This window comes from Syngnathoides biaculeatus, chromosome 5 (assembly GCF_019802595.1).
Source record: "Syngnathoides biaculeatus isolate LvHL_M chromosome 5, ASM1980259v1, whole genome shotgun sequence".
In the NCBI taxonomy this organism is placed as follows: Eukaryota; Metazoa; Chordata; class Actinopteri; order Syngnathiformes; family Syngnathidae; genus Syngnathoides; species Syngnathoides biaculeatus.
In genome coordinates, this window is record NC_084644.1 from 32,420,952 (window position 1) to 32,443,054 (window position 22,103).

A 22,103-nucleotide genomic window follows, 5' to 3' on the forward strand; every position below is an offset into this window, starting at 1 on the left:
CATCCTGGATCAAGGTGGAATTTAAAAATTATATACTATTTCATCCTGCACTTTCTACTTTGGCTTCAGACCAGACCTTTTCCCACTCGGAAAAGAGAAAATCTTGTCTAGTTTAACCACTTTTTATTTGATTATTCACATACTCCGACAGTCATTGCATCTTAAAACAATAGCATTTCTTTTTTAAAACTTTCTCCATTAATATCAAAAGTAAACACAAGCAGCATGTCTAGCTCGTCTTTGCTCTACGTTGCCCAGACTGTGTTGCTAATTAAAGCAGTGGTGGTGGACGCTGTCATTATAAAACACATTGATGGGGTGCGTAACTACTATAACATTTGTAATTATGAGTGTACACCTTTAAGAGCGGGGGGGGGGGTGTAAAGTAAACTATGAAAAAGAGAGTGTGCTGCCCAGTCATCTCTCACTCATTGACTCATACATACTCATACTTTCAATTTGCATTTGATTTATGATTTTTTTTCCCCACACACCACAGAATATTTGCAAAGAGACTGGACAATTGTGCACACGCGCAGTTTAGGGGGAACTTTGGCCGTCATCTTTTTTTATTTTGGCACGCCGTTTTGCGATTGACCAAGACTGCCTCGCGATTGACGTATTGAGCACCCCTGGGTTAGAATATTACTGTAAGTATGCCCAGCGGACACCGCTATTTGCTATTTTATAAAACATAATGTCGCGAACAGTGAAATGTGATATCGTCTGTAACACAGGCTGACTGTATTACCAAAACAAAGTGATCAGACTCATGCAGAAAGCTGCTGTCTGCCACAGCTCACGCTCAGACACTCACACGCAGACTATATCTGTCATCTCAACAAAAACTTCAGTGTGGGAACAAATATGCACCAGATGACCAAATACGAAGTAGGAACTAAGTCATTCATTCTGATGGTTGAGGTCTTGCCTCCCACTGGAGCAGCAAAACAAGTGGCCACTCCGACAGCACACGCACACACCAACAGGTCCTGGTTATGGGTGCCATTCTGCGGTTCAAAGGTCAGTGGGGGGGGGGGGGGACAAGGGGAGTAAACAGAGCAGTTGAGATGAATGAGAGGCGATGTAGGGAGGGAGTAAGGAAAGACCACAGGTGTGGGGACAAAGAGGAGGAGGTGGGGGGGCGAGGGATATGAGAGGTCAACATTATTACACATGCCAGACATTACCATCACGATATTAATACTATGAGACACAAACACACACAAGGTGGTAGCTAGGGTGGTGCATGGGTCCAGGGCGAGTTGAGGGTGGGGGGCCGGTGGGAGTGGAGAGCTAAAACAATAGCATGGAAAGGCTCAAGCAGGGTGGGAAGCATAGCTGGGAGAGGAAAACACTTCCCATTTTTTCTTTGGACTTTTCCTACATTTACAAGCTAACATTTAATAAGGTTATGCCTTGAGACACGGGTGACACCACTTGCAAGTGTTTTGAGGCATGAGCTGTCATTGCGAGCAAAAATGTCAGATACGCGTGCTGTATTGTGGAAGTGAACGCCACTCAACTTGTTTCACAACGAGCAGCAGTTAACTGGTAGTAAATAATTCGTCGAAAAAACATTTTCAAGCTGTTCAATTACACAATCAGTTGAAGTTTACCGTCAAAGTAAACATCAAACAAATAGAATTGCACATGTATTTGAAACAATCATACTTTTGCCTTAAGACACTCCGTTTAGCCCAATGCTAACAAACGCTATAGTGTTACGGTGTTATAACACTTTAAGCAACAGATATTTAAACATATCAGTAGAGAAACACATACAGACAATATAACAATACTGACAGGCATATATTCTTTATCTTTTGTGGAAAAATGAGAAATAGTGTTGCAGTTTACAAAAGTGGTTGTGAAAGTAAATGTCTACCCATTGAGCCATTTTCTGTACCGCTTCTCCTCACTAGGGTCTATGGTGAGCTGGAGCCTCTCCCAGCTGACTCTACTGAAAACATATGCCAAAGACATAACTAAATAATGCCGAATTGTTGAGATATAGCTAAAACATTTCTTTCACCATTTGAATGTTCCTGGTTTGTGGGCGGGTCTAAATCGCAGCCCAGTGACATCACGGGGGTGGGGTGTATACTTTTGTAGCGCAAGGTCCCTTCCCTCACTATTTCATTTGGCTATGCTGCTCAGTTGTGAGTTAGCTGTGCTTAGCATTCATAACAAAGCCCATTCACCACTCTCGCAAGCTAAGGATGGCTACACCCCGCAATTGTGTTTCGTTGGATGCCTCAATTTACCGAACAGCTTGCTGACAACTTTTTTAAGCTACCCCAAAAAATGAGGACATAAAAAAGTGATGAACTGACTTTTTAAAGACTCGCAGATGGCGAACTGAACATCAACACCGCCAGGCGACTCTGTAGTGTGCATTTTACGACGGATTGTTTTGTAAATTTTCACCAGAGACGACACACCTTTTTGAGCAACTAGTTTTGAGGTACTAGTCTGGTCATGAAGCGGAAGACATCACTGTATTTGTGCCATGAAGCTGTATTTATTATTTCAATCAGTTGAATTGTCATTTTTTTTAAATTTCCCTTTGCCTGGCCGCTCCTGGTACGTGAATGCAGCTGTTACATTTTTTGCCAAATCTGATACCCGCTTGCATCTGTTGCCATGTCAATCTGGACGATTGGTCGTGCTCGTTGATGTAAATTTAATTTAGCTGGTGGTATTAAGAGGTGGTCATGTCAAATATCGTTTTGGGATTGCAAAAATGGGAAGCATTGAGGGGTTGGAATGACATTTAGGATGGGGAGGAACTGCAAACGTCCTGTTCGCCGGCACGTTGCCTGAGGCTTCATCTTACCTCATAGACTCCCGAGAAGATGGACATGAAGCGACTCAGCACTGCGGCGCAGATACTGGCAATGTGGACGAACGGACCCTGAGGGAGGCAGCGGAGGATGCGGATGACAGACACGCACAAACACTGACAATTGCGTGTAAAACAGGGAGCCTAAAATGGGTCGCGCCGTATCGAAACACATCAATCAGGGTGTAATTGCCGGTTGAGATGGCCTTCGCCGCGACGCCGACGGGGGGATGGGGTAGAATAATGCACTCCTTGGAGGACTTGAATAATCAGCGAGGGGAGGAAGGGCAGGACAACAAGACAGCCGATGATTTATTATCCTCTAAACTCGCGGAAAGAACAGATAGAGTGGAAGAGGGATGAGAAGAGGCTAAAAAACGATGATGGCGGCGATGCCGGATGGTAATGAGGATGAAATGTTTTTTTCAACCGCAGCTGGCAAAAGTACCGATTCAACTCTTTGACTTGAGTTATAAAAAAAAAAAAAAAATGCATCGGTCACAGTTACAGGATTAAGCCATTGAATAAATTCACTGGTGTGAGGGCTTCGAACTGTTCATCGTTTCACTATTATCATTACTTTGTGAACCTACCACACGTTTCAGCAAGACTTCTGTGTTGTTAACGTCAAAATATGCAACTGGCGATTGGTGCACTTTAAGCTCCTTCCGTCATTGGTCGGTTCAAGCCCTCCTGCTTTTCTCACCAGTGGTGTTTACCTCTTTGCCCAATGGCATCCCGCTGCCCAAGCCTGCAGTCAGACCAATGACCTTAGCCACAAAGGCCTTCAGAGTCAGATACTCCTTCAGAACCACACCCCTTAAGATGGTTTTAAGCTCAGGGATACCGGAACCTGGAGGCGAGAGGAGGAGTTAAGAATCTGTGAAATCTGTGGAATGGGTCAATATGTCACGGGGAGATGGGTGAGCTTACCGATGGCCTGCGGTGAAACCAGGTGACAGAAGAGCGACGCGAACATGACTAGGATCATGGGATAGCTAATCCAGGCGAGGTACTGGAGCCCCACATTGCCCTTTAGCTCCCCGTGCATCCACTTGTAGGCTACACAACAGAGAGCTTTGTCATTAGAACGTAAACGAGGGGAGACGGGCGGCCATAAATCTGACAGTGATGCGCAGTGACCCCGGCATCACCTTGCAGGCTCTTGGCGCTGGCGTAGTCCATGCTCCAGCTGACCAGCGCCATGGTCAGGCCTAGGAGGACCAGGAAGATCCAGTCCTCTCCCATCTTGGTGACAATGTAACGGCGCCCGCGAGCCAAACAATCTGGAGCGGAAATGAATGGCTCCATTCGTCAGTGCAGCTCATTTGTGACACTCATTTGGCCTAACAATTGCTGCAAGTGATAATGATGATAATGAAGAGGTGAAAGACTTCATTAGTACATACAAATACTGAACATACAGTAGAGTAGATGGCGTGTAGGATCAGATTTTAGTAGACATTCCCTACTGTGTACTGGAAATTAATTGTTGAAACAATTGTAAATGGAATATTTTTACCAATTGTATAGAATTGGACGGGAGGGTGAAGTGACTGGTTACACCATCTGCCTCACAGTTCTAAGGACCAGGGTTCAAATCCCGGCCTCCCCCTGTGTGGAATTTGCATGTTCTCCCCGTGCCAGCGTGGGTTTTCTCCGGGCACTCGAGTTTCCTCCCACATTCCAAAAGCACGCAACAATAATTGGACACTCTAAATTGCCCCGAGTTGTGATCGTTAGTGTGGCTGTTTATCTCAATGTGCCCTGCGATTGGCTGGCAACCAGTTCAGGGTGTACCCACCTTTCCTGCCCGTTGACAACTGGAATTGGCTCCAGCACTCCTGCGACCCTTGTGAGAATGAGCGGCTAAGAAAATTGACGGATGGATGGATTATTGACATCTAAAATTAACATAAAACTAAAAATGTATGAATGTAAAAAATAAAGTGTACAGGATAGATTCAATGAATCAACTCTTTATAGTGCACTTGTAAAATAACAATATTAAATTATCATTTTAAAGTACTCCCTTGATTTACAAGTTCACTTTGTTCCGAGACCAAGCTGCCAACTTGAAACATCTCAAATCATCCTTCACCACTGGAATTCATGGAAATGTCATTAATCTGTTCCAACCCTCAACCAAAAAAAACAAATACATTTTGTAATTTGTTTTTAAAAGAAAAATAGCTCTCCACAGCATACAGGAATAACATAATTGAATCGAGTGTAACTAATTTTAAAAATGTACGCATCATGATCATTCATTTTGCAGCTCCTTCTGGTGTGGTCTTTGGTCACCAGGTGGCAGCATAATACCAAAAAACAAAGTGACGAAGAGTTTCACAACATAAGGTGAGTGAGTTTCTTTTGAGTTGTCCCTTTCGGGGTCGCCACAGCGTGTCATCTCAGATGAACGCACATATGTTTGGCACAATTTTTACGCCGGATGCCCTTCCTGACGCAACCCTTCTCAGGGAGTGGAGGCCCCAGCGGGATACGAACCCACAACCCCTGGTTTACCAAACCAGTGCTCTAACCACTGAGCTACGGGGCTCAAATATCATCACAGAACGTGGCAGTGGTGGGATTTGAACCCACGCCCCCGAAGAGACTGGAGCCTAAATCCAGCGCCTTGGACCGCTCGGCCACACTACCTGTCAGTTTCACAACATAAGGTGAACTGCACAAATGTTTTTTTTTTTTTCCCCAGATGAAGGAAAATGTAGTCAAATATGCATCCAGAATGATACTTGTACAAGAGACGGTGAATTAAGCCATTTATATTTTTTTAATTATTATAATTTATTATTGTTGTATATCACCAAACTTTTTTATGCAGTTATTCAATTTCACACAATGATGCACATACGTGAATATGAAATATATAGTGACGTCATTTTGCACCCAAATCAGTCAATAAAATCCAATCCAAAAATCCAAATTCTCATACCTCTAGAAATTCTGTGCTGTTCGACTGATCCTCTTTGATTATCTGTAAACTTCAATTATGATACTAAGAAACCACAGAGGAAGCTTAAAAACTCCACCGTCACATTGTTAAACTGTTCCAGATTTTACAGTCTGCTTCATCTTACAGCCAGACAGAACAAGAAAAAAAAAAAAAAAAAATCACTCGGGATATGAAATATACTTTATACAAAAAAAAATTGTCCACTTGAAGAAATGTGAATTAAAAATATATATTTTCAGTAACTGACAGCCAGGCAATGTTGTTTATCCCGTCGGTTCTAGTATGGTCTAACACTTCAAACAACAATGACAACAGTAAACAATACTAATAGCGTTATTATTTTTTAAACGCTTGTCTTCTCCTGTCAAGTGGATTAATAAATTGTCATGAATATAAAATGTCGATGAATGTAGAATGAATGAATACAGCGGTTTATTATTCAGTAGCTACATTCAAAAAGTGAAACTCACATAGATTCATTAGATACATAGGGAAATACTTCATAAGGCCAATCCCTACTTTATTGCTATATTCAAAACGTTTTTGATTTTTTGACATGGTCAGTTTTAACCTTTAATTTTCTGAAAGCTATTATCATTAAAATGAAAACAGAATTTAAAACTAATCATGGACTTTTTTGCTCGGTCTGTCATTTTATTGTGATTTGAATTATAGACACTATATAATAATTCATTTTAAATGGTCATTTTATTTATTATGATTTTATGTTTATGTATATTTTATAAGCCTGTTTGACATTTTTCTACATTTAGTTAGTGTTAATTATGTGGCGCAATCTGAAGTTTTATACTGTTGTTTATTTTTGGTTGTGGATAACAGACAGTCGTTTTTTGGTAAATGTGGCGCAAACATCTCACACGTGTTTGATGTGTATTAAGGTATGTGAACATTTTTTTTACCTTTTTTTTTTTTTTTTTTAATAACAAAATGGCCCGAGTATACTAGATGTATGAATCATGTCATTTGAGGGGAAGAACTGCATAATCTGGTTAACTGAGAACGAAGCAGAGGTGGCCAGCATCATGAGGAGAAATTCACGTCACGTTGACGTACAATATTACAAATTTATTTTTAACGTCAGCAGAGAAATTCTGGCCATGGCTAATTTTAATATTTCCAATGAAATAGAAAAAATAACAACGATGTTACCTTGACATTTGGAATAGGAGCGTGGCTTCTTGGTGGAAGAGCTGTGACTGAGATGTGACTCCAAAGTGACGGGATGCTGATGAAGCTGATGCCGCCGTCCGGTCCTTTGACCCGCCGCCCCCGCCCCTCCCGCCGCGTTGTTCTCTCCCGCCTGTCTCCGCCATTGTCGCTCCGTCAGCAAACGGGCCGCCTCCCGTCGGGCGAAGTTTCCCAGCTGCTCCCTGTACTCCCCGTAGAGCTGTGGGACAAAAGCCAGACAGAACCATCAATACAAAATTTGGGGAAGAGCGATACAGTTCTTAAGAACCAATGAATGATTAAGACGACCTGCTTCCAGGAATGTGGATTTTACAGTCTTTTGTTGTTCAGATTTTAGTCTCTGCGTGTTGCCGTGCCAATATAATCTGCTCGGGGTCATGCTGGCTGAAGTAACGTCAGCCATATTAGGAACGTGACTATTTCTTGAACCAATCAGATTTTAAAGTTGTTTTTGCCAGAGCGCTGGCATTGATGACATCAGCACTTTTGTGTCATTTGATATTTTGGTGTTAAATCTTAGCTTGCTTAACACACATCTAGCGATCGCCACCTCCATCCATGCATTTTCTTTGTTGCTTATCCTCACAAGGGTCGCGGGGAGTGTTGGACCCTATTCCTAGCTGTCAACGGGCAGGAGGTACACCCTGAACTGGTTGCCAGCCAATCGCAGGGCACATGGAGACAGACAACAATCTAAATTGCCCCTAGGTGTGATTGTGAGTGCGGCTGTTTGTCTCTATGTGCCCTGCGATTGGCTGATAACCAGTTTGGGGTGTACCCCGCTCCAGCACTTCCGCGACCCTCATGAGGATAAGCAGCTAAGAAAATGGATGGATGGATTTAAATTTGCCTTTTTGTTTCATCAAGTGAGCTGTTTTTCTGGAATTGGTTATTTAAAGTCTAATGAGTCATTTATCCATCTGATAAATAATAAACTTGCTCAAATTATTTGGGGGTAAACCTTCTACTCAAGGTCGCAGCAGCCAGTAGCTTGTCGCGATCAAAACATTGGTCACGTGCTACAATACTGGCAATTTTCAAATCAATATAACCATATGTATACAGTATAAATGTATAGATTCTCTCTCTCTCTCTCTCACGTGGTTCTTGAGGACTACCTGGTGCCCGCGAACACCATGTTGGTGACCCCTAGTGTAAGAGATACACACCAACCTGAATACCCTGCAGACAGAAATAGACAAAACGGGCATAGAGATCGGAAAAACCCCTCCCTGAGCGGAGGCCGGCTCTGGACGCCGGCCACACGAGGAGATCCTGGAAGAGAGGACATTCCACATCTTCCCCTTCCGACTATGTGCACTTTACACTTTCGAGCCTGGTCACATGCCCGCACACACACACACACACACACACACACACACACGGCACCTTGCAATCCTGCCTGATCAGTTTGCACTCGTTAAGAGCATAGAAGCTGTGAAATTCAGCACATCCCAACGCAGCCCCACAATGTGCAACCCAAACCCGCAAACCTCCTCCTCCACCGCGCAGCAGACCAAGACGCTAAATCATACGACCACCACGTTTGGCTCTCGTGTTTGCAAAGGAAAGGAGAGCTGACACTTGGAGCCAAGAGGCCCCAAAGAGGACCAAAGCTCCCCTAACTGGGTCTAAAGCGAAACTCTAGTTGCACTATAATCCGTAATCTGTAGGACAAAAATGACATCAAAACCACACTTGAGTCACCATTTTAGGACCAAAGGCCTGATTTTCAGAGATGCCAAATAGCAGGCAGTAAATTGTGTGTTCACTCTTCTCCCGCAGATTGCGTTGTGCTGTCGGCAACAGGTGCAGAAATCGTATTTGAAAGAGCGTTTCGGCCTGGAGCCGCCACGCTGGTTGTTTACACTGGGGAAAATTTGCGGGATCGCCACAAGTGCAAAATGAATTGTAAGACAAAACATACAATTACTGAGTTGCTGAAAAGAAATCTCCTGTTCTAATAATTTATGGGAAGCCAGCAAGCAAATAAAAGCTATATTTTGTTCGATTTAACGCGTTACGGATGTGTGGCAATTGGATGTATGCACACAACATTTTGTGTCAAACTTTAGCAAGCACACCTGGAAAACTGGCAGCGCAGCGCACTAAAATCAAATGAGTTAGATAAATAGTTTTGCTACATGACGTGATTCCTCCTTGAGACTGGATCTGAATCAACTCTTACATCGTTGAAAAGCTCCAAAATTCCATCTTTCTACACACAATACGGGTTCATATTTGTTGGCATTTTAAAAATGTTGACACTAGTAGAAAGGTCTCCTCCAACCTCTCATTTTGAAGGAAAATTGATATTTACTCCCATCAGGAAGTAAAGGAGACAGAGATTTAAGATCTGTTTTAAAAAGTGTCCAAATTGCCAAAATGGCGCCAGCCATACAATGACTGCAAGGGGAACGTATTAAAGTGACAGTCATATGCAGTACCAGCATGTATTGCAGAATTAGAATCTGAATAAGCTTTCATGGCCAAGTGTGTAAAACCACACAAGGAATTTTTCTCTGGCAGTCGCTCCTGCCCTGGTACAACATTTAGAACAAACAACAACATAGCAACAAGAACAAGATACATTTCTGTTTATAGGAACTATTCCTTAAGACGTGCAAGATGTAAAATCTACCGTAATTTCCAGCCTACGGAGCGCACCTGGTTATAAGCCTCACCCAGCACATTTGTAAAGGAAATACCATTTGGTACATACATACGCCGCACCTGTGTAAAACCCGCAATTCCCCACATTGAAACCCACATTGAAACACGAGATATTTTCAAAAACAGACGGTAAACAGAGAGTTTAACGCTAACGCTAGCGCCACGCTGAAAGGGCCGGTTAAAAAAAAAAAAAACATACCGGTAAAAATCACTGAGACACAGCAGTCACACGCTAGTACAGCGCTAACAGGAACAGACGGGTAAAAGTCACTTCCTTGGCACATATATTCCACCAGTCTCACTCTTACCTTTTCCGCTCGAGTGCCCCCTTGCGGCCGTTAGAAAAAAATGCACAAATAAGCCGCATCACCGCATAAACCGCAGGGTTAAAGGCGTGTGAAAAAAGTCGCGGCTTATAGGCTGGAAAATAACGATATATAAATAAGTGTGCTAACTATGTCAATTGTGCAAAGGAAGCACTTTAAAGTGATGAATCGTGCGGTCTACAAAACATTTAAATATATATATATATATATATATATATATATTCTCTGTAAATATATTAGTAATAAAGATTGGACCAGCAGAGTGTGAGTGAGTGTCCTAACATACAAGGCAGAAAAATAGCAGGTTCGCTGATCAAGAATTGAATGACTTAATTGCCAAAGAGAAAAAAAAAAACAGTTTGAATGCCTGCTAGTTTTGACTTTCAATGATCTGTAGCACTTTCCCGACGGAAGAAGCTATAAGAGCTGGTGGCCAGGATGTGGATGCTCCAAAAGGATCCTGCCTGCTCTGGACCTAGTTCGCGTTGCGTGCATATCCTCGATTTTAGATAGAGTCGAGCCGACAATCCGTTTTGATTGTCCGTTGCAGTCTGTGTTTGTCCATTTTTGTGGTGGCCCCAAACCAGACTGTGATGGAGGTACACAGTATTGATTGGATAACCGCTGTGTAAAACTGTCTCCGTAGCTCTTGTGACAGGCCGCAAGAAGAACATCCTTTGCTGGGCTTTTTTGAGGATGGAGTTTATGTTAGTCTCCCACTTCAGGTCCTTTGAGACTGTAATTCCCAAGGACCTGAAGGTCTCAATGTATGTAAAATAGCGTTATTATGCATCATACAGTATGTGTGCATAATATTGTATATTGAATTCAGCTGGGCCACTAAGAACAGTTAAGGCGCCATGAATAGACAGTAAAAGGTATAAACAGTGTATACTTGTGAAATATGTACACATTATTGAAGTGTTTTCCTCACAGTTAGTGGGGAATTGCTATTTAAATAATAAGGTATAAAAGCGCTTTTACTGCATTTTTTGCATCTATGTGTTAGCTTGTCTATTGTATTTGTCTATATAGTTCATCTATCTAGGAAGACGAATAAAAGTGTATACTGTACAGTATAATGAGTTTTGATTTTTGGTTTGAAGGTTGGAGACAACCATCCGGATACAAGCTCAATGGACATGAAGGGTTAAATAAAAAAAAAAAAAAATCCCCTCTCACAAGCCACATAATTGGCAATAATAAAAACTGCTAATATGAAAAAATACCAATCTAAATCTACACTTGTATAAATGCTGAGCTGAAGACTATTCACATTAAAAAAACATTACTATATAGAGTTTTAAAGCTGTAGTCCACATTCAATAAGCTGTGATTAGCATCAAATATGTTGCTGTATAAAAATCATGCATTAAATAATTCAGAATCTGATTGAAAATATGAAATGTGCTGAAAGGATTATTGTGTAGCTGTCATTTTTCAGTGGACTGAAAAGTACACCGAAACTCCTCTCATTAAAGTCAATGCAGTCAACATCTTTAATATGAGCTGTCAGCATTAAAATAAATAAAAAAAAATTTATGTCAGCCTGCATCAAAATGTGTACGCAGCCCATAAAATATTGATAAACAAACAAGATTGAAAGAAGATTCATGGGCGGAATAAGGTCAGGAGAACACCGGCAGCTGCGCCCGAGAAGCCGTCAGAAGAAAACGAGTGAAAGGGAAATAAATCAAAAGGCGTTTCTGGTCCAGATCTTTACCTCATCGCTTGACTCGGGCATGACTTGGCCGCGTCCCTGTTCTGTGGTTTGTCCCGTCACCCGGCGAACACAACAGACGAGCCGCATTAACGCCGCGCCCCTAATCCATCAACATCAACGTTGGCACCAGGTGCCATCAAAGAGGCCGCTAACGCTAACCAGGGGGGACCTGGGGACTCGTCAGAGGAACAGCAGCCGCAGTACCGGCAGGGAGGTGTTGCCGTGACCTTTGACCTCTCAACAAGAACCACACTGATGCAAAGCCTGAAACTACCTCCCTTCTCGCACTCATGTATTGTACATACTTAGCCTGGCGATATTGATACGTGAAATAAGCGAAAAAGCCCCCAGCAGACGGTTTCTAAGGAAATTTAAAGAGATATAACCTAAATGTTCTGTTTTCAATACAAAAAGTCGACCATGTTTGATTAGATTTATTGTTTTCTTTAAGTCGTCAATTTTATGAAAACAATGATATATTACCATATGAAAATGTATTCATTAATGTATTTTCTGTCAAGGGTTCAAAATTAACGCAATTGTTAAACAATTTTTACATTTTTAATTTTTTTTTTAGATTTTCTTTTAAATATTCTATTATTTTTTCATTTTTTTTGTGAAATTAGGACATATGCTAAAATTGTATCCACATGATCCAGATATTATAATAGTACAATTTTTTTGTGTAGGATTGTTTTAATAGAAATACTGCAAATGAATTTCACACAATTTTTCAGCACAGAACCCATAATGAGAAGACACTCCAAAGTATTTTTATTCTTTTATCTTAATGCTACATATTTTATTTTTAACATCTCCCCGCCTACCTACTGTATCTACCTACCTACATACAGATTAATGACATTCCCATTCATTTCAGTGGTGAACGATGATTTGAAGATGACTGTTTCGAGTTTCAAGCGTGGTCTCGGAACATGTACCTAATTATTTTTTATCGTATAAATAAAATACATTTTCTCATGAACATGTTAACTATGCATATTATGATTAATGTATTAAGAAAAGCAAGATGGCGCTTTTGTGCTGAAAATATGACTGATTAACTTTGCACCCATTAACTACAGTATAATAAAATTATTTTATTTTGTATTCAGATAAAATACAGAAAGTGCTGGGATTGATGTAGTCATATTTTTTTTTAAACAGATGCTAATTGCCTTTAAACTACAAAAAGAAAGTGAGATACCACATTACATTAAAATAATTTGTAGAATATTTTGATGATAAATGAATAACTCAATTCCACCTTATTTAACATTTCAAATGTCTTTAAATGGAAAAAAATATATATTATACTCAGTTTATTCCTCACACGATTTGGAAAAGACAGATTGCCCAGCCTAGCTGCATATTTACCCAGTGAAGTAAGTGAAAGTCATTGTACAAATGAAAGGGTCAAACAAATGTGGGAAAGGCATTGAAAGCTCCATTTGTATCTTTGCTGCCTTCATCTGTCAACCCGAGTGTTTACGTTGATATTGTCGCGTGACCTTGGGTGTCACCTACGCACCGGCTGAAGTGCCCAAAGGCGACTGTTGCGCAACTTTCACACGCTTCTGAAGTTTGTCGATGCTCACATAAATTCGCTCATTATCACTCTGCCCTTTACTCCTTTAATATACTCGACAGGGGCATAAAACGTTCAGCCTTAATATCCAGCTCTGCCGCTCATTATGTTTTTTATCTTTTTTAACCACAGTGAATGAGTGATCGTTGTTCGTCTCCCGGGATAAGCGAGCGAGAACCATTTTGTCTGGCTCATTTCTGCTGGGAATGCAAAGCTGGCGTTTAATCACGCTGTCAGGAGCTTGGAATCAGGTCATGTGGGTCAAGGGCCATCACACACCTCTGGGGTGCATACTAAAAACGTGAAAAAAAAAACATGATATGCAATAACGACGTGCATAGATTGACAGATGCGAACCAATGGACCTTTCCGACCTGTCAATCACTCGTATAATAATAGCCAATCAGATAGACGCATTGTCTTAACACGCCCCTCTCTCCATATTGTCCTACAAGCAATGCTGGTTGTCAGTAGCGTGCGTTTGGAAAAGTTCATGCTACAAAGAAAATGGTCTGCAGATGCGCTTGGAGAACCTGCAATTCTGATAAAAGATAACCTGCTAGGTTACAAGGGGCCCTGTTGATTCATTTACAAAAGTCTAAAACTCAGTTTACAAAATGTCTACGATGGTTTCAGGCTCGCGGAAGAGCGCACGTACAACTAAATGTGGACAATATCAACAAACACAAGGCTGTATGTTCGAAGGTAAGTGAGGGAGAAGTATCTTCTCTGAGTTTGATTGAATTATTATCAGTGCTTTATACATTGCAGCTGAACAACTTTCACTTTGTTAGTGTATCACTGAACTGCTGAAGGAAGTGTGTCATGTTTTATGCCGAATAGTCGAGTTAGTGCTACGTAAATGCGCCATGTCATGCAAGAGAAATGTCTATTTGCCTATTTGTACTTTTAAGACAGAGCACTGTGTTCCATTACAAGCCAAGTCAAATGAATACACCCATTCACTTATAAAGACTACAATGATATTGCTCGTGATCTTTCCAAGCAAAAAGTACTCACCTTGCTTTACACGTGCAGTACAATTCCACTATTTTATCCTGTTGGATTTCAATATGAAGTTTGTGAGGCTTCAAACTTTTTTGCACTGATCACCAACGTTTCGCTGTAACTGTAAAATTGCATCGTGCTCCGTCCAAAGTCTTAATTCCGTTTACATATCCCTGCGTGAAATAGTTGAGACCTCTCTGTAGAACTCTCTTGGACAAGTCTGACGCATTTGGCAAAAAATATCCCCCAATATTGTCTGGAACACGCGATATAGAATCGACTACAAACATGCTCTATTCAATCGCCTTTTTGGAAACTTGTGGGTCATGGCTAAGGGGGCGGAGCTTATGATTGCCATCGGAAAGGTCCATTTCAATGAAGTTGGGTTTTTAGAAAATCATTAACTAACAATTTTATGGCTGAAACATGTTCCAAAAAGGTTGGGACAAGTGGCAAAACAGTCATCATCCCACCAGGCTCATTGGGCAAAGGTGGGTGCCATGATTGCGTAGAAATGAACTTCTCTGAATTGCTCAGACTTTCACGAAGAAAGATGAGTCAAGGTGTGTGAGATCGTAGTCGAATAGGTCAAGGACAATATTCCTTAACGTACAATTGCAAGTAATTTAAGGATCTCACTGTCTGTCTATGGTCCATAGTACCATCACAAGGTTCTGAGAATTTGAAGAAAATCACTGCATATAAGCAACAAGGCCGGAAACCAACATTAAATGCTCGTGACCTTCGATCCCTCAGCCGGCACTGCATCAAAAACTGACATCAATGTGTAAAGGATATCACAACGTGGGCTCAAGAACACTTCAGAAAACTGATGTCAGGAAACACAGATCAGTGCTACATCCATAACTGCAACTTAAATCTCTATGAAAAGCAAAAGCCATTTATCAACAACACCCAAATAGACCACCGGCTTCTCTGGGCCCGAACTCATCTAAGATGGACTAATGCAAAGTGGTATAGTGTTCCGTGGTTCGACGAGTCCGCATTTCAAATTGTTTTGGGAAATTGTCGATGCCGTGACCTCTGGGCCAAAGAGGAAAAGAACCATCTGGACTGTATTGGACGCAAAGTTCAAAAGCCAGCATCTGCGACGGTATAGGTAACTTACACATCTGTGAAGGCATCATTACTGCTAAAAGAGATATACAGGCTTTGGAGAAACATATGCTGCCATCCAAGCAATGTCTTTCTCATGAACGCCCCTGCTAATTTCAGCAAGACAATACCAAACCACATTCTCCACGTGTTACAACAGCACGCCTTCATCGTAAAGGAGTGCAGGTATTAAACTGGCCTACTTGCAGTCCATACCTGTCTCCCATTGAAAATGTGTGCAACATTATGAAGAATAATATAGGACAATAGAGACCCCGGACCGTTGAGCAGTTGAAGCTTTAGATCAAGCAAGAATGGGAGCGGATCCCACCTCCAAAGGTTCAACAGTTACATTTGTTGCATAATTCAACCAAAATATTTCACCAAACTGTATGTTTTATTATTAAAATAATTTATTGAAGGGCAACAGTATGTTAAAAAGACTTTAAAATGATCACTTGAAAATCTGCGAAATACAAATGATGAGCAACGATGTACCACAGGATCCTAACTGTACATGGGCTTTTGTGGGTTCATGTTTTTATGGCTTTTTACGCTTATAACGGCATCTGTGAGGTTATATTTGTGGAGCTATAAGTGCACCAGGCGGAAGCGAGGCAAAGCCAAGCTAATTAATGCGTCGGTTGAAGGTCATCGTGACCCCGAGAGTTCGTTCAAATCCTAATTGCACATTCCTGGGCTCCCATACGAGAGCAGGCGCTGCATATTCATACATTTCTGTGCGTTTGTGTTTACGGGTGTGCTACACGGCGCGCCGATTGTGTACCGAGGCCTTACAATAATAGAACCCTGTCCCGCGGCACAAGGTTAATGATCAAATTTGACACGCTCACTGACAAATAGATCAGGAGATTACCCCACTGCAGCACACACACACACACACACACACACACACACACACACACCACACACACACACACGAGTAACCATATGCATACCCTAATTAACGGGAACAATAATAACGCCATGCTTTGTCCAAACTCTGCTCAAGCTGTCATGTTCTAATTAATGTGCCTCAACTAGGTTAACGAGAGAAAAGTGTACATTTTTTCACGTTACATATGAGCCCGGAGTCAACATAGAAGCAAAACTTTCATGTCTCCATTATGGCGAGAGTACCGCTAATAACGCAAAACTCAGCAGGTTTGAAGTTCAGTAGAGTATGCGCGAGCTGAAACATGACGTATGCCTGTGCAATTTCATCAGATCCACTTTCAGTGATCTCGCAAATCATTTACCACAACCCTTGTGAGGATAGGCGGCTCAGATAATGGATGAACAGATAGTAGCTCTTTATATTTGCTTTAAAGAAGGAATATTCCATTTTTTTTCTCACGAATTCAAAGCACCGGCCAAGTGCAAAAATATGAAAAGCAGACTGAGCATTTCCTAGGTATCCTTAAAATTTGGTTTGTACTAGTACACCGCATATTTTGCCCTCAATACTGTAGTAAGACAATTCAGTACACTAATAGAACAACGGTATCTTTTTCAAGTTTTTTATGTAACTGCACATGACTAGGATAAGCTTGGCACACTTGTAAGATGAACTATAATTTACTAGTGCAGCAAAACTGTCCTAGTTAATATTAGCGAGTAAAATTTTCTAATGTCACTAGTAGATGTAGTAGCACACAGTTGTTAACAAGTGCACACTTTTGCCTCACTAGTAAAATGTACAGTAGTTGTCATACTACAAAGACAAAGTCACACTAGTGAGGACAAAGAGCATCCTAGTAAATGGACCTTCAAATATCCATCCATCCATTTTCTTTTGCCGCTTATCCTCACGAGGGTCGCAGGGAGTGCTGGAGCCTATCCCAGCTGTCAACGGGCAGCCAATCGCAGGGCACTTGGAGACAAACAGCCGCACTCACAGTCACACCTCGGGGCAATTTAGAGTATCCAATTAATGTTGCATGTTTTGGGGATGTGGGAGGAAACCGGAGTGCCCGGAGAAAACCCACACGGGCACGGGGAGAACATACTAATTCCCCACAGGCAGGTCCGGGATTAAACCCGGGACCTCAGAACTGTAAACTTTACCAGCTGAACCACCGTGCCGCCGACCTTCAAATAGAAAAAGGATAATAAATGCTGATACTAGTACAGTAAGACATTTTAGTGCACTGGTAGTATGGCAAGGGTACACTAGTAGAATGATTGTGTCTTATTAGTAACATTTTACTAGTGAGGCAAAACTACTTGTGGGCAATTTAGTGCAACCACAATAGTGGATGTTGCATGTCTGCTAAATAGGCCTATTGGTATTATTAGTCTATCACAGTTGTTTACTAGTCAGGTTTAAATGCTTACTCGTACCCCCCCCCCCCCGGCAAAAAATAAAATAAAATTAAAATGTATACATGCACCATATGAGGGCTTACCAAAAAGTGATCAATGTTGAGCACCGTCTCAAAAGTATTGATCCTCTCGTGCATCTTTCCGGGCGGCCCTCGGCTGCTCACTTTCTTGACACTCTCTAACATTGCATAAGCGGCTCTCTTCACATCACTGCCTTAAATCCGCCCGAGTTCGTCGTCACCGCGGCGACCTGTCACCTGTCCGTGCACGCCGACTGACCGGCTACGACCAATGCGCTGCACTCACACACAAGACACACCGAGGTTAATGCGGTTAACACTTGAAGCTTGACAATCAAGTGTCAGCAGCTCTTAATTCAAAGTCTCGCACGGCGCCGCGATCCAGCAAATTCCGGTCGAGTCCTGGGCTGCTACGTTAATGGCAGCGGGCCGCTCGTGGGCCGAAAGTATGACAATAATACTTGCTGACGGAGTGGAGACACGTCGACAATGTGCGCGCTATGGAGGAAGGCGGGTAACCATGCCAAGCGCAGCGTTCAAGACGTCTTGATAGGTGACGTAATAACAGACCGTACAGAACCTGTGGCCTTGCCTTAATGAGAGCTCGTTTTAAGAAAGATGACAGCAGAGGTCAGAACAGAGTGATTTCTGATGAAAGACACGTCTACAAAAGCCCTCCACTTCAACATTGCTTGGAACGCGAGCTGCATTAAGTTGGCAGATTATGATAGAGATCGAGCCCAAGAGGGCATCATGGCGGGCTAGTGGTTAGCACGTCTGCCTCATAGTTTTGAGATTCGGGGGGTTGAATCCTGGTGTTGAGCTTCTAGTGCAGAATTAGAATATTCTCCCCATTCCTCCATCGGCTTTCTCCAGGTACTTACTTAAGTTAGTTAGGCTCACTGGAGACTAAAATTGTCCATACGTGTTGATGCGATTGTTTTTTTGTCGATATGTGGCCTGAGATTGGCTGTCGACCAGTCTACCGTACGCCGCGCCTCTTGCTTAAAGTTCCACTGTCATGAAATGCATCATTTTTAGTTTGTTATTAATGAAAAAAACGGCAGGCGACATGGATCCATGCGTTTTTTTTTCCCCACCACAAAATGTGATTTTGACGTATACAGCTTTTTGTAACTCTAGCCATGAAAATCCTCTCGAGGGATTTGTTTTTGAGAAGAAAGAGGAAGTGACGTACAGGACAGGACCGCTATCAAACGGACTCGTTTGTTTCTATTAGATTTACCTATGAGAAGGTAGCTCGTTGTTCCTTCGTGTTAGCTAAAATGCCGGCTTGTTGCATTGCTGGACATTGCTTGGACACTGGGGAAGATGGATTTACCCTTCATAAGTTTGCAAGAGACCCAGTTCGGCGTGAAAAATGGATTGCTTCCTGGGTTACAAATGACAGGTAGGTGTGTATACAGCTATTAAAAAGAAAAAAAAATAGTTGGGGGGTGTAATCCATAAATCAGGGTTGCTAAATGTGTCGATGTGCACACCGTAAGGCTTTCATGCAGCAGCCGCTGAAAGATGGCCTCCGCAGGCCATGTGGATCGTTCCCAGCCTTGTCAACAAGGCCGGCGGCCGGCAGCCGGGGTGGCTCGTCGTCGCGGTGGCTCATGTCCACCGCGGAAGTGGGCGTTTATCACCACCGCGCGGAGGTGGATAGGGCGGGGTATTGGTTTGGACGTGATCCGCATGTCATCTAAATATGGCTCGAAACAATAGGGTAATATTGCCCCGGACACTTCACTCGGTTGTGAGATGTTTTCTTCGAACAGAGCTTCCGTGTCAGAAGGGGAGTGTTCGTCTCCCACAGTAGGGGCCACAGAGTGTTTTCAATGGTGAATGTCCGGGGTGACGTCACGGACAGTGAATGCAGCCAATATGGCGACCACTTGGATGTCGAATGAGACTTCCGCAAATTCGCGCATGGATGACGCACTCTCCGCTCATATTTATTTTTTCGTGTAGACATTGAAGTGAATAATCTTATATGTATTTCAATATCTATTTTAGAATGTTTATAGGGATGACACTAGACCTTTAATGTCAGCTAGGATTGTTTTATAAGATGCAGTGATTCCCTATTTGAAACACAGCATCAATTCAAGAAATGGCTTTTTGGGGGGGGCTCGACATGCCACTATCTGTTGATTGGTCAACGAAGAAGTGTTAGGATAGTAATGTCTCGATTTAGGGTGAAATGGTGATATAGTGGTAAATACGTCTGCCTCACAGTTGAAAAAGACCCCTGTTGAAATTTGCCTTTTGCCCCTTCTGATTGGGGCAAGTGTACGACAAATGATTGACACATCCTCAGTCACAGCTTCTCTCTCCGATTGGTTGTTTGTCCTCAGGTGCTGTTGTTTCGTGGGTATGAAACTAGAGGCGCAAGGTGGAGCCAGAGATGGTTGAGGCCTGGGTGGGATATGGAAAAAAAATTGGAATTGTGCAGTTCACATTGATGAAAGAATATAAAATGTCACATGGGGGGGGGGGGATAATAATAAAAACACAATTGACCTGCAGCGTGAACGTAGCCTTCAGTCCCCGGTGGAGGCCTGGGTACCAAATGCGCGGCTCACCGCTGCCTTTGCACCTCACCTTCCTGTCTCTCTTTAAACCCAAAACGCTCCCTCCGGCACCCCCTCCAATGCGAGCCCCCTCCCTTGAGGTGAAACCTTACTCGTGGGTAAATTTAGCCCTCGGTGTGACCCAATGTTCAGTGACACACTTCTCCACACCTCTCGCTCCCCCCCTGCCTGTTTGTCTCACTGACAAGCGCTCATCCGCTGCGTCGAAAGATGGCGCGCGTTAACCTTTTGTCCAAAACAATGACGAGCGATTTGACGTCGTGTCGCCGCAGGTTCCTCGTTTAATTGCGACGCTGGAGGAATAGAAGGCGGAGGGATGGGGGGGGGGGGCATCAAGTGGCCCGTGTGTCACGTGAAGTTTAATGGCTTAATCGCTCGCATGGCAGTTGAGCCGCTGCGAGACATTTGGCAGGTGAACATTATCCCTTTGCTAGCATGTAACATTTGAGACTTACGAGATCTATTTCGCTACCGATGACAGCCTCGCTGCGCGCGAGCCGTCCCCTTGAACAACCCTTGATTTTACAACGGATGCAAAGCTAGCGTGGCCTCGTCCTTGCTGAGGTCATCAGCGCGCCACTAGAATTGGTCATGCAAAAATCCACTACGAAGTCATAAAAAATATGGATTACCCCAATAACCGAACGTTTATCCACAAACACTTAACCTCCGCAGACTTGACTGTACTTCGTTACTGGACTTGCTCTTGGCATTTATTTTTTCTGTGACTTCTTAATTTTACTCCATGCATTTGGAACACAAACTGTAAATGTACCTTCTACTCAAAAATATCTTTTAAAACGTTCACGGATTATGACAATGTACAGTTAAAAAAAAAAAACTAATCAGCAGTTGAGATCTTAATTGACTGAGATCTTAAAGATGTAAAAAGTTGGAAACCACAGGGACCAGAAAGATACAGAGGAACGTGAACCAGGGAATATAAAAGAATTTGGATGAAATTTGGAGAAGCAAGATATTGTATTTCCCCATCAATTGTCTAATTGAAGTGAGTTATTCAATGTTGTCAGTCAATGGAGAGTGTGGTAAGGAAGTGAAGAAATGGGTCCAAGCTATATGACAGAAGAGTCTCTGTTAGGATGAAGGGCAAAGTTTATAAAACAGTGATGAGGCCAGCCATGATGTACGGATTAGAGACCGTGGCACTGAAGAAACAACAGGAAGCAGAACTGGAGGTGGCAGAAAGGAAGATGTTGAGGTTCTCACTTGGAGTGAACAGGTTGGATAGGATTAGAAACGAGCTCATTAGAGGGACAGCCAAAGTTGGAGGTTTTGGAGACTAGGTTAGAGACAGCTGACTTGGATGGTTTGGACATGTTCAGAAGCTAGAGAGTGGGTATATTGATGGAAGGGTGCTGAGGATGGAACTGCCAGGCAAAAGAGAGAAGAACAAAGAGAAAGTTGATGGATGTTGTGAGGGACGGCATGAGGACAGTGGGTGTTAGAGAGGAAGATGCACGAGATAGGATTAGATGGAAAAAGATGACACGCTGTGGTGACCCCTAATTGGGACAAGCTGAAAGGAAAAGAAGAAGTTTGATCTTGTCAGCAACAAGAATGATGCGCAATGAATGATTTATGCCTTGTGCCATCTTGAAATTTACAGTTGTAGAAAAACTATCAAATCTGGAAAAAAAAAAACAATACAAGCAAGGTTTTTCAGTTTTCATTT

The 22,103-nt window shown here is 42.5% G+C and overlaps 1 protein-coding gene and 1 non-coding gene across 2 annotated transcripts in view; both read right to left on the minus strand.

Annotated features, from left to right (window-relative positions):
- The window catches only part of clcn1b (chloride channel, voltage-sensitive 1b), a 46,030-nt gene that overhangs the window by 20,454 nt on the left and 3,473 nt on the right, over positions 1-22,103 (minus strand). The window contains exons 5-9 of the mRNA XM_061819859.1: positions 6,993-7,230; positions 4,000-4,131; positions 3,779-3,907; positions 3,565-3,698; positions 2,840-2,917 (exon numbers count right to left, since the gene is read on the minus strand). Of these exons, the coding sequence (XP_061675843.1) occupies positions 2,840-2,917; positions 3,565-3,698; positions 3,779-3,907; positions 4,000-4,131; positions 6,993-7,230 (711 nt within the window). The remainder of the gene's footprint in view (positions 1-2,839; positions 2,918-3,564; positions 3,699-3,778; positions 3,908-3,999; positions 4,132-6,992; positions 7,231-22,103) is intronic.
- Positions 5,425-5,506, minus strand: trnal-uag (transfer RNA leucine (anticodon UAG)). Its single transcript has one exon. It is a non-coding gene; the product is annotated as a tRNA-Leu (tRNA).